This window comes from Uloborus diversus, chromosome 8, assembly GCF_026930045.1.
Source record: "Uloborus diversus isolate 005 chromosome 8, Udiv.v.3.1, whole genome shotgun sequence".
NCBI lineage: Eukaryota > Metazoa > Arthropoda > Arachnida > Araneae > Uloboridae > Uloborus > Uloborus diversus.
In genome coordinates this window covers 140,432,655-140,444,983 of record NC_072738.1, presented here as the reverse complement: position 1 = coordinate 140,444,983, position 12,329 = coordinate 140,432,655, and the positions used below count along the sequence as shown (strand labels likewise).

The following is a 12,329-nucleotide window of genomic DNA, read 5'->3' as shown; positions in this document are numbered from 1 at the left end:
GGCGTGCACAGGGCAGGGTTGGCCGGATTGGATCCCATGGGGGTTTTTTTTTGAAAAAAAAAAAACATTAAAAAAAACCCCATTATTTAGCCCATTTTTGGGTTTTTTAAAAAAAATTCTGAGAAATTTTTAAAAAATTAATTAATTTAAATACTTTTACAATTTAAATTTCTTTTTTATTTGTTCTTCACCACAGACAATGGCCATAAAAATTGAATTTTGAACTTTAAGTATTTCTTAACTCGAAACGGCATTAGAAAAATACTTCATAGATTTTAAATAAATATATTTCACTTTTTTCTTTAACTGGTCAATAAATACCTCAAATTATCTTGACTAAGTCCTGTCACATCTGATTTTCTAAATATCTGTAGATTGTACAGAGGAAACTACTCTAGCCGACGAAAGGCGTTCATGTGAATCATTTTCTGCAAACCAGCACGTCACAAATCTCGAATAAACAAGGTATATTTTTTAGAAATTAACAGGTTTCACAAACGGTTGGACAGAAAACAGAATAGGAGGTACAGTATTTTCATTATCTTACAAAAAGGTTCAATATTTCTTACTCTGTACAAAGAAATAGAAAAACAGGCAACATAAAATTCAAAGAAATGTCTTGATTAAGCTGGAATTCAGTAAAAAGGGATTTAAACTACTTGTGGTACTGCCGTAGTATTGCATAACGAAATGAAATGCAATAAAGTAAAATGCAATAAATAAATAAATAAATAAATAAATGAATAAAAATAAATAAATAAAATAAATAAATAAATAAATAAATAAAAATGTAGTAATTAAAAACGAACAATAGATTTTGTCATTCGAGAAGTAACTTTGCCTTAACTGTTGGCAATCATGGAAACAAAACAATCTGAAAATTCATCTTGGGTTTCGTCGTCTTTTATTCTTTTCTTCAGAAAACGCTTAATTTTTCAGCTTTTTTTACCCCAAGACAATTTTTGCGCTTTGTCCATATACTTACGCTAAAATAGGCTACAAGTACCGCACATTTTCCCTAAAAAAGGACAAAAAAAAAAAAAACATTTCTTAAAAAAAAAAAAACAGCTTTAGTTGATTTTTTTCGAGTTTTATTTGAAAAACCCAAAAAACCCTGGGTCCATGGGCTTAAAAAAAAAAAAACCCGGGTTTATGCTAACCCTGACACAGGGGGGGGGGGGCGTAAGAGAAGGGACACCTGTTTGCCCGGGTCCGAGACTTTCAAAATGAGAGGTGAAAGGAATGTAGGGACGTAGGGGTAAACAAAACGAAGGGGGTCCGTAAAAGTCATTTGTAACGGGTCCAAAAATTTCTGTGCATGCCTCTGGATGTTGGTATTTTTTCAAAACTTTTAAAATTCTCTATTTTTGTTTTTGTTTTTTTACTTTAACTCTTCTTCTGATACGCAACTGCTCCGAGATAAATGATGAAAACGACATGAAAAAAAAAAGAAGAAAAAAAACAGACACACACACAACCATTCTTCACTTCCTGCTATCCCCTTTCAGCTCTTCCGAATCGCGATCTCTCTTCTCACGTCGAGGCATTTATCTAAAAGGCGTGACGTGACTATCCCGACCAGCGATTTTTTTTGTGATCTTGAGCTTGAGCTGGGCCTCCGAGAGAGAGAGAGAGAGAGAGAGAGAAAAGAACCACAGTCTGGACTGGAGCTGCCCTTCCTTATCTCGGCGATCATCAGCTATTACATTGTTGATCAGATCAGCATCATCGGCTGCCAGAGATATGGTATGAGACTGTGACAGAAAGAACAGAACTCGCGTTGGTAGAGCTGCAGCTCCCTGTGAAGCAACAATAATTGATAATTGCTCCAACTGGACAGGAAACTGAGTGGCGATGAGGCGTCTGTGTTTTCTGGTTGCTTTGTTGGTGTGTTCGGGATATGTGGATGCGGACACTCCTGCCAACTGCACCTACGAGGATATCAGGGGAGAATGGATATTCGTCGAGGGGAGACGGGAGTTCGATTCTGGTGTCAACTGCACTGGTTTCGATGGTAAGTCGCTCATTCGAACCTTTAACTAGAAAGAAGAAGTCATTTGAAAAGTTTATTTCACGTGTACAAAACGCGGATACGTTCCGAGTAGGGAGTCGTGACGTCATGAGCCCCTTCCTTACCCCGGAGTGCACACGAGGGAGGAGGTTGTATAATATTTTAGAGGCCGGCTGTAATTTAAGAAAGTTTTACATCACATTTTAGGGGTGCTCTCGTTCTGGGTAGTGTAGGGTGGTTAAAAAAAAAAAAAAAAAAAAAAAAAAAACTTTTTTTCAGCTAGAGTCCTGGACACCCCCTATTTTTTTAGATTTACTATCAGTGTTATGCTGTAAAAGTTTTAGCTTCATACTCAAATTTTAAGAGAGTGCTCAATGACCCCTTATTTAACACTAGTGGTACACGCACTACTTTGCCAGTAATGGAAAAATTAAAAGGTCTTTTGGTTCGCCTGTATATTTACAAATAATGTATGGTGAATTTTCTCGCCAATTGGCTTGTACCCATGTTACGGCTCCATGTTATGATAATTTCGTAATTTACTCGTCCATCTTATGATAATTTTGTTCTTAAAATTGGAATAGAAGAAGAACCACATCGAAATTTCAAAAAATCGCTTCGAGGTGCACACCCCCATGCTACAAATTAACTTTGTGCCAAATTTCATGAAAATCGGCCGAACGGTCTGGCGTCACAGAGATCCAGACATCCTCCGGGCATCCAGACAGAAAGACTTTCAGCTTTATTATTAGTAAAGATTAGCCGTACTATAGAAAATGCCTCAAGTTTAGAAACATTTAATTTCCCCAGCTGTTTTTTTTTTTTTTTTTGTAAAATTTTTATTGCAATGTATATGCATATTACTGGTGTATATTATGATATGTAGCATTGTTTTTCTAGTTCAATGAATTTTTTTTAACCCCCCCCCCCCCGCCCCATATTTATGAAGTTTGGGAGAGGGGGTTGAGCACCCCCTCTTTCAGTTGAAATAGGAAGCTAAAATTCTTCCAGTATATTACTATCAACACAAGTCTAAAAATATTGAGGGTTGTCCCTTTTTCTGGGAGAAACTTTTTTTCACATGTATTTTTGAACCACCTTAGTGGTGCTTCATAATATTTCATAGGGGTGTGCCATCGAACTTGGGGGAATGGGCACCCGTTGTCTTACCGCAACCAAAGATAAACGAGACCTTAGACCTAAATTCCGGTCCCTCATTCCCCCTGCCCGGCCCATTTCCAAAATTTGGCACACTAATGCACTAATTTCGAGGAATTTCCGTGGGAGAGAGCCGGAGCCCATATTTGTGCCCCAATGTTGCTCTTATAACGGCCCTTCCGATTTCAGTTCATATTTCATTAATGACTCCCAAGGTGTCCCAATGAGGAGTCACTGTGACCTCAAAAAATTTCCTCATTCGACGCATTTTGTTCGGCGATTCGGCAAATTTGGAGATTGTATTGCAATAATGCAATTTTTAAAGCTGAAATGTTCCTTTCATTAGATGTACTTATGTGTGCAAGTGCATACCCGTATTTTATCATTGAGCAAAATTGGGAGTTCCATTCGGCCAAATGGAGAATTCCCGCCCTTCCGAAAATTTTAGCTCGGAGCGACCCTGATGCAGTGGCGGATCACCGAATAGGCGCATGAGGCGCTAGCTGGGGCCTCCAGCAAAGCAAGGGGCCTCGGAGCCGCGTCACTTCCTAAAAGATGGAAAGTCAAAATTTTGAGTGGAAAATGCTCAAAACTGCTGGAAATTGACAGTTAGTCATGGATTTTAGGCGCGGGTTGATTGCTCCCTATGGGGCCCCCTGCGTCTAAAGGGGCCCCAGGCTTCAGCTGTCTTCGTTTGAATTTTTCCATGAAAAAAAACTTTCTTTTGAGAATTTGCCATGGAAAGTCATAATTTTGAGTGGAAAATGCTCAAAACTCATGGAAATTGACAGTTAGTCATGGATTTCAGGCGCGGGTTGATTGCTCTCAATAGGCCCCCCCCCCCCGCGTCTAAAGGGGCCCCAGACTTCAGCTGCCTTCGTTTGAATTTTTCTGGGACAAAAACTTTCTTTTGAGAATTTGTCATGGAAAGTCAAAATTTTGAGTGGAAAATGCTCAAAAGTCCTGTAAATTGACAGTTTGTCAAGGATTTTAGGTGCGGGCCGGTTGCTCCCAATAGGGCCCCCTGCGTCTAAAGGGCCCCCAGACTTCAGTTGTCTTCGTTTGGATTTTTCTGGAAGAAAAAACTTTTTTTTTTTTTTTTTTGTGGATATGCCTTGGAAAATCATAATTTTGAGTGGAAAATGCTCAAAACTACTGGAAATCGACAATTAGTCATGTATTTTAGATGCTGGCTGATTGCTCCCAATAATTCCCCCTGCATCTAAAGGGGCCCCAGGCTTCTGGTGGCTTTGTTTAAATTTTTACAGAAGAGAAATTTTGGACATTTTTTTTTTTTTGTATGTGTATAAGGTTTAAAGTTTCAAAATATATATTTGTTTCTTTCCTCCGGAAAACTTCATCTAGCATATTTCGCACTGTACCGTAACTCAGCACTTCTATCTCAGCACTGAGATAGGAGAATTCCCGCTTTTTTCTTCAAGGTCGTATTTTGTCCCTGAGAAAGTGGGGTGTTAGATAAGAAGTAACAAAAGGAAAGGCATTTTTATGGCACTAAGACAGGGGGGTTGGGTTGACCTTGGAAAATCGCCGCGAGAACTTTTCTGTCCGGTACATTTCAATCCAATTCAGTAGTTCAGTCAGTGAGTGTTGTCTTGTAAGTGTTCAGAATCTTGCTAGTTTAATGAAAGAAAAAAGCATTTACAAAAAAAAAACAGCCCTGGGATTTTTTAGGTGAGCAATCACACTTTTTTTTCTCTAATGCGTTTTCCTTTTTGGTCATAAGTTTAAAAACGAAATTGTTTCAAAAGAGTCGGGAAAAGTTCTTTTTGAGGCAATGCTCCTACGCAACATTCTTTTTACGATGCTGAATTTTTCCTGCTACCGAGCAGGGCTGCGGAGTCGGAAGGAAAATGGTTGACTCCGACTCCAAGATTTTGAAACATCCGACTCCGACTGCGGCTTTTTTATTTTTTAAAATTTATTTTTTAAAATCCCCCTTATGGGAAGGGGGGAAAACTCCTAAATAGAGATTCAAATATTAATTCCTTTTTAATGAAATTTTCGCGGTGTATTTTATTGTAAACCTAAGATGCATACAACGTTAGAAATTCAATATGAAAATCAAATTATCCGATAGGTGCGATTTCTAAAGTAAGATTACTAAAAAGTCCCATTTTTTAAAAAAATGAAAAAGATTAATTTGCTCCCCTTTAATGTTTAACAGATGCTGATCAAATCATGTGCTTTCAATTTTTGAAAGCGCTGAGAAGAGTGAGAGAAAGAGTTTTGAAAGAAAAAAAAAACTTTTTTGCAAAGTCAAAAACTTTTCTTGAGAGGTGGCGCACCTCCCCCTCCCTCCCGGGTGGCACTCATCTGGTAGGTGACACCTCAACTTAATTTCAGAGTTTATAAAAATTGAGATTCTTTAATTCTGAAAAAATTCCCCGATAATAAATCTTAAAATTCATCTTAAAAATTTCAACAAAAATATTGCACTATATTGCGGAGAAAGGTAGTGTACATGTACGTCTGGAGCAAATTTTACACAAAATGCGGCGGTATACAGCTTTGTACGAATAGCTTTAATTAGATACCTACATTTCTTGGCTCAATTTTTAATTTTAATTTTTTAATTGACGGCTTCAGAATGAACCTTAATATGAAGATTTTAGGATTAATTATAATTATTGAGTGTTGTAAGCAATAAATCATATACTAAATTTATTTTGTACTTTTCAGTGTTAACCAAGCTTTCTTAGATAAAATTTTTAGAATTAAAAAAACATTTAGGGGGGGGGGAGTGTTGTACCTTGGGGCACTGCTTTCTAAGAATCTATTTTTAGCAGCCATGTTTTTATAATCTCTAATAGTAACCTTTCACCCTAAATGGTGCCATAGTAAAAATCAGCATCAAATGAGTAAAATTGACGATTTTGTGAGAGAAAGCGAATTTCATGACTCAAAAGTAAATATTTTCTTCTTTTTCATTTCATGTTCCGTCTTTGTATGTATTTGTAAATTTAGTCAACTGAATTTTATTCTGTTATAAAAGAGAAGTACTTTCATTATTTTCTCATAAGCAGATTATTTATAGTGCTTCTAGATTGACCATCATTTTGGTTTTCATTAAATTGGTGATTGTACCTTAGGAAAGCCAAACATTTTGTACCTTAGGACACGTTCCAAGGTACAACATATGCATGATTCTTAATAATTAGGATATGTTTAGGAACATGGAACAATGTTCTAATCTTATATGTAGTCTTTTAAACAACTTTTTCTTTTCTGGTGCAAAATTGGTTCAAGTATAAAAAGGCTGTTTCCTGAATCATGAAGACTTTCCCATAGAACAACAGGATGTGTCCCAAGGTACAATAGGATGTTGAACCTTGGGGTAGCTTGGAAGTTATACTTTAAATGGCTGGCAACATTTTATTTTCAAATTGTCTGAATTAAAAAATATATATTCTATAGAAGTATGTTGGGCTATTTTAATGTGACTTTTAGATTTTAAATTTGATTCAAATAATTGACGTTAAAAATTAAAATATGAAAAGTGTTCCAAGGTACAACATTATCCCCTATATTTCATCGGATCTTTTGTATTTGTGCTTTCGTACCAACACTTTTTTGAATTTACCAAGCACCCTGAAAAGTTTCTCGACTTGCTCAAGCGATACATGCATTCGTTTTACTATTTTATAACAGAGATCGAGGTAAAAAATATATTATTTTTATTTCAAAGTAATTATTTAGAAAATGTTAGGCAACAAAATTGTTTGCTATCAGTTAAATTAAGTTAGAAAATAAGCAAACTAGGAAACGGCGTAGGTAGCTGTTACAGAAAATTCGATAAACAATCAAGCCAGCTGGTTGCCACAATGAGTTATTTTCTTATTAGTAGGTATTTATACATGTAATCAAATTAATTGGTAGTTAATTTTTCAAAAAATGCAAGGAGAGTCAGGAAAAATTAAAGAAAAAAATGAAACCTGGAGTCGGAGTCGACATGTTTTCGAATGACTCCGACTCCTTTACCCTAAAATGAGCCCGACTCCACAGCCCTGCTGCCGAGTTATGATTATTCCACAGCTGTCTTTTTTTTGTTTGCAAGTTTTCCGTAAAAAAAATGCTTTCTTGCGCACAAAAGTAAATTTTTATAGTTTGTTTTCAACTGTCGCGTAGGGTGGTAAAGTAGTTATATCATACTAGCAAAAATACCCGGCGTTGCCTGGGTCAGTAATAATTATGAGAAAAAATCGTTACTTGCTTTTTTTTTCTGGTTTAAGTGAAAGAATTTAAAACACATTTTTTTGACATGATTAAAAGTAGAGTTTCTTCCTTACCCATAAAAGTAAAATAGCAATAAGTATAAAGAACAAAATAGTATTGATTTAGAAACGAAAGCACTATATTTAAGCATATACAAATTTCCAAAACATGAAATTATTCTTCTCATGTTTAAAAAGATTAATCTGTTGATACTTTTTTTTTTTTTAACATGGAGTCTAAAACCTTCTCTGTATTGCTATTGACGTTTCTCGTTATCCCCTTATACTTGCTTTAGTTATTTTGGGAAATTTCAATCATTGTGGGCTCTTGGTGCGATTTTACCGAATTTGCGGGAATCGTTTTGGGATACCTTCGATGATGCTCCCTCCTTCTTTCTTTACTTTGTAAAAAAGATATATTAATTTTCGTTACAAAGATATTATCGCCAGGTGCTGAGATACTTTTGGTCACCATAAAATGGCGCTAAAGAGTTTCATTCGAAATGTTTCCAAAATAAGTAGTAAAATTCGGCGATTGTTTGAAATTGTGCAAAAAGGAAAAATTAATGGAAGTTTTTGTACTGTTTATGGATTTGCCTAATTTAGTTGCTGGATTATTTAACACAGTAAAAAAAGTTTTTTAAAGATTCTTTGATTGGCGATATTTTGTTTACATGGTGAAAACTGAGAAACATTATGACGTAGTCTTCGGCTTCAAAAACAGCGACATTGAAAAAAAACTGCCAAATGCATCAGCTACGGAAATATTTCTGCAAAAATTTTGGCGATCTGCTGGTTGATTGGATAATGAGTAAGTGTTCAATCAGCATAAATAATAATAAAAACCATTAATTACACTAAAGTTCCGTTTAAATGGAAAATGATCAGCCAAATCATGTATTATTTTCCAATCTTGTGCAAAAATCTTTCTTCAAGATTTGACTTGAGAAAAGCCTTGAACAGTCACGAAAAGCAAAGATAGTCAACAATACAACAATTGTCGCTATCGACAGAGAGTTGAGATGATACACTAAATACTGTACTGAGTTTAGGAAAGCCTTCGAACATGGAACTAAAAAGCTCATAACTCGTATTTTATTCTACTTAGAAATTTCGAATAAGTGCCATCTTCAGCAGAAAAATCAGAGCTTTCGATGGACATATAATGTAAATATGTGCAAGTATTTTTTCATCCCTATATTAGAGAATTTATACGAAAATTGTATTTTATTGCTCCCCTAAGGGGGGTTTTGCCCCCCATAACGGGACGAAAACTACCCTATGTGTTATTCTGATGCATAAGCTATATTATTGTAAAGTTTCATCAAAATCCGTTCAGTAGTTTTTACGTGAAAGAGTGACAAACATCCATACATCCATACATCCAAACATCCATACATCCATACATCCATACAGACAAACTTTCGCATATATAATAGTAGTAAGATTGTATTTTATTGCTCCCCTAAGGGGGGTTTTGCCCCCCATAACGGGACGAAAACTACCCTATGTGTTATTCTGATGCATAAGCTATATTATTGTAAAGTTTCATCAAAATCCGTTCAGTAGTTTTTACGTGAAAGAGTAACAAATATCCATACATCCATACATCCAAACATCTATACATCCATACATCCATACAGACAAACTTTCGCATATATAATAGTAGTAAGATTAAACCAAGATTTGTGTTCCTTGAATAGAAGACATGATTTTTCCTAACAGAAGTTTCTGATATTCGCTGATGTTTTTTTCCCACGTTTCTGAGTTAACGTAATGGTGTTGTTTCGGTCAAGTTGATACATTGCGTTTAGATCTAGTTGAAACCGAATTATACTTAGGCTCACAAATTTTAATGGTTATTTTCTTTTTCCAGAAAGGCTTAGAAATGACCCCCCCCCTATACACACACACACACACACACACACACACAAAGAGCATCCAGGATTCGCATTTGAATTTCGACTTCTTGAATTCAAATTACGCTTTTTACAATCATGAATTGCGATAAGTACCTACACGTTGGGTTTCTTGTTTCTACAAATGGAAGATAATGGAAATGGTCAAGAACGTTACACCCGTCATATTATGACTTTGGATTTTCTAGAATTGGTAATACGCATTAGCGGAGTACACGGAGGGGGGGGGGGGGGAGAAGGGACACTTGTTGACCCGGGCCCGAGCCTGATGGGGGCCCAAATAGTAGGGGTAAATAATATGGAGGGGGCCCGTAAAAGTTTTATTTGTGATGGGTCCCAAAATTTCTGTACACCCTCCTGGTAATACAAGACATATCCACAAAAAAGAAATGGTGATTCGGATGCGGTAATACAGATGAAGAATTAATAACCCATATCGACCAGTAGGTACACTTATAATAAAGATTATTTGCAGCGTATAACGTTATGCATTTTTATTTCTTATCAATCTCAAAAGATGGGAATTAGTAATCTTTAAATTTTGTATTTAGATGAATTTTTGCTGTTTAATTTCATCTAGATAAGTTTTTTGTTCTGAAAAACTTAATTTTACGCAAAAAAAAGCCTTTTTTAAATGCCAAGTCTGCTTGAGCTAAGCCTCAGACAGGGGCGGTATTTTCAGCATTTCGTTTGGGGGGTCGATTTTCTTGAACAGGATTTTCCTCAGTATGGTATAAAATACATATTGGTTAACAGGAAGTGATAATAAAATGGTTTTAATGTTAAGAATAATAGGGCAGTTTTGATGTTGAGAGCGAGACACAAAAGTCATCTTTCAAATGACTGACCTGATTGAAACAGTCAAAAAACAATGGAAGCAAGAAAGTTATGTTAAAAAACACATTTCCTTCAGATTCCTCTCTGTAAAATAACCAAGAAAACTTTTTAAATTGGGCTAGTATTTATTTTGCGTCATTAAAAAGTATAGTCGCACAATTCACAAAGCAGTTCTTCTTCCCTCATGCTATAAATTTAACTTATAAGTGTAATATTTTCTTTTTTGTTTTCTGTAACCGATCTACGTAATATTGAACTTAAGACCAATGATAAATGTATCTAATCGAATCTTGTCTCAATTTCTTGAGAAACTGAATTGATCATTTTGTTCGAAAATTACTAAGTTTCAATTGTCAATCCATGAATTATGATTAACGGATTGAAAGTTTTGTGATAGAGTGTAGCATTGTTCAAAAAAACGCTCCACAATATAAGTACAGTAAACGAAAATTCAAACAAAGTCATACCTATCAAAATGACATCAGATTTCCTATCATTGAGAAAGTCGCTTTCCAGTAATTCGTCCAGGGGACTTTTATAGATTTAACTCTTGAATACCATCGTGTGTCACTCAGAGATTGTCAAGTAAAGAGCATCAAGATATATTTGTAGACGTGAAAGTATTTTTTGATATAGGATGTTTTTCAAAAAGAGCATAGCTTTACAAAGAGTTTCTAAGAAAGCATATAATACATCGAGTTACTAAAATGTGTTTCTAGTACAAGGAGTCAATGAATACTTACTAGCTAAACATTAAAATATAACATGAGCATTAAAATTTATGTAAAATGACATGGAGTTTACGCGTAAAAATTGCGCAGTCTCAACACTGTACCGGCATCTCATACAAGATGCCCGATCATAACATAGACTACGCATTTTTGACATATTTAACCCATATGAAGAGACTACTTCTTTAGTTAAGGAAAATAATTATTCTAAATCAGTTTTTTCTGTTCTGAAAATGCAGGCAAATGATTTTATAAGTTATCTTAAATGAATTGACCATTTTTTATTATTCTGAGTGAAAAATTTGGGAGTGCAACCGCCCCTCTCACCTCCCTCCCTATTTGAAGCCCCTGCCCTCAGACGATTTGTAACTATGACTACGAAAATTTTGCTCTCTAAATAAATAATAAAAACAGCCATCGCCTGGTAATCTGAAAAATCAGAGCAACATCAACTTTGGTCAAGTAAATAATCAATAAGCAATTCGTGATTGCTCAAAAAAAAAAAAAAAAAAAAAATTTGAATTTTTGGCATCTTGAATTCAAATTATGTTTTTCGCAATCACAAGCGTGTATATTTGTGTAGGCGCATGTGTGTGGGTGCGTGTGTGTGTATGTATGCACGTGTGTGCGTGTCGTGTCTGCAGTGCTGTGTGTGTAGGCGTTCGTATGTGTGTATGTAGACATATGTGTTTGTGTGCAGGCATGAGTGTGTGTATGTGTGTAGGAGTGTGTGTTTGTGTCTGTGCGCAGGCATGGGTGTGTATGCGTGTGTGTGTAGGACATGGACGCAACCTGGAGACGGTTTTCGTAAGAGGAGCAGCATCGTGAGGCCGGTCGACGCGACGGTGGTGCTGGCAGAGAGTGCTGGTGGGAAAATAAAATCAGCGTAACGCCAAAAACAGTCAAATGAGAACAATAAGCAATCGTGATTGCTCAAAAAAAAAAAAAAAAAAAAAACACCCCTCAAATGAATGAAATTACTCTAGAAATATTTAAAAGAGCGTAATTCGGAGAAGATAGCCATACTTTATTTACATTAACTAAATCAAATTTACTTTTAGCATCTCACTCGAACAAAATATTTTGTGAAAATCTTCTTTCAAAACAACCCTTAAAAACTTCATTTCGCTTATTACTTCAGCGCAACAGTTTATTCTTTTGTGTATCTAATTGACTCACGTTGAGTATAGTTAATAAATTTCGAGAAGAAATTTAAGATATTATTGTTGCGAATACATTATCTCTACAAAGGTTTGAAATCATTATTTAATAAGAAAATAGTGCTTGCTTCCGATGAAATTTTGATTTGGTACGTAACCCTCGTAAAGAAAAATATAAAATAACAAATATAACAAAAATCAAAATGTAAAATGTGTCTAAACTATAACCGGTCTAGCCTATTAAGTTATCCTTTAAGTATGGATTTCATTATACTGTACAA

General features: G+C 35.4%; 1 protein-coding gene across 1 annotated transcript in view; it reads left to right on the top strand.

Annotated features, from left to right (window-relative positions):
* Window positions 1-1,624: 1,624 nt before the first annotated feature.
* Window positions 1,625-12,329, top strand: part of LOC129228635 (dipeptidyl peptidase 1-like) — a 48,518-nt gene continuing 37,813 nt past the window's right edge. The window contains 1 exon segment of the mRNA XM_054863317.1: window positions 1,625-2,014. Coding sequence (XP_054719292.1) covers window positions 1,855-2,014 — 160 coding nt within the window. The 5' untranslated portion in view covers window positions 1,625-1,854.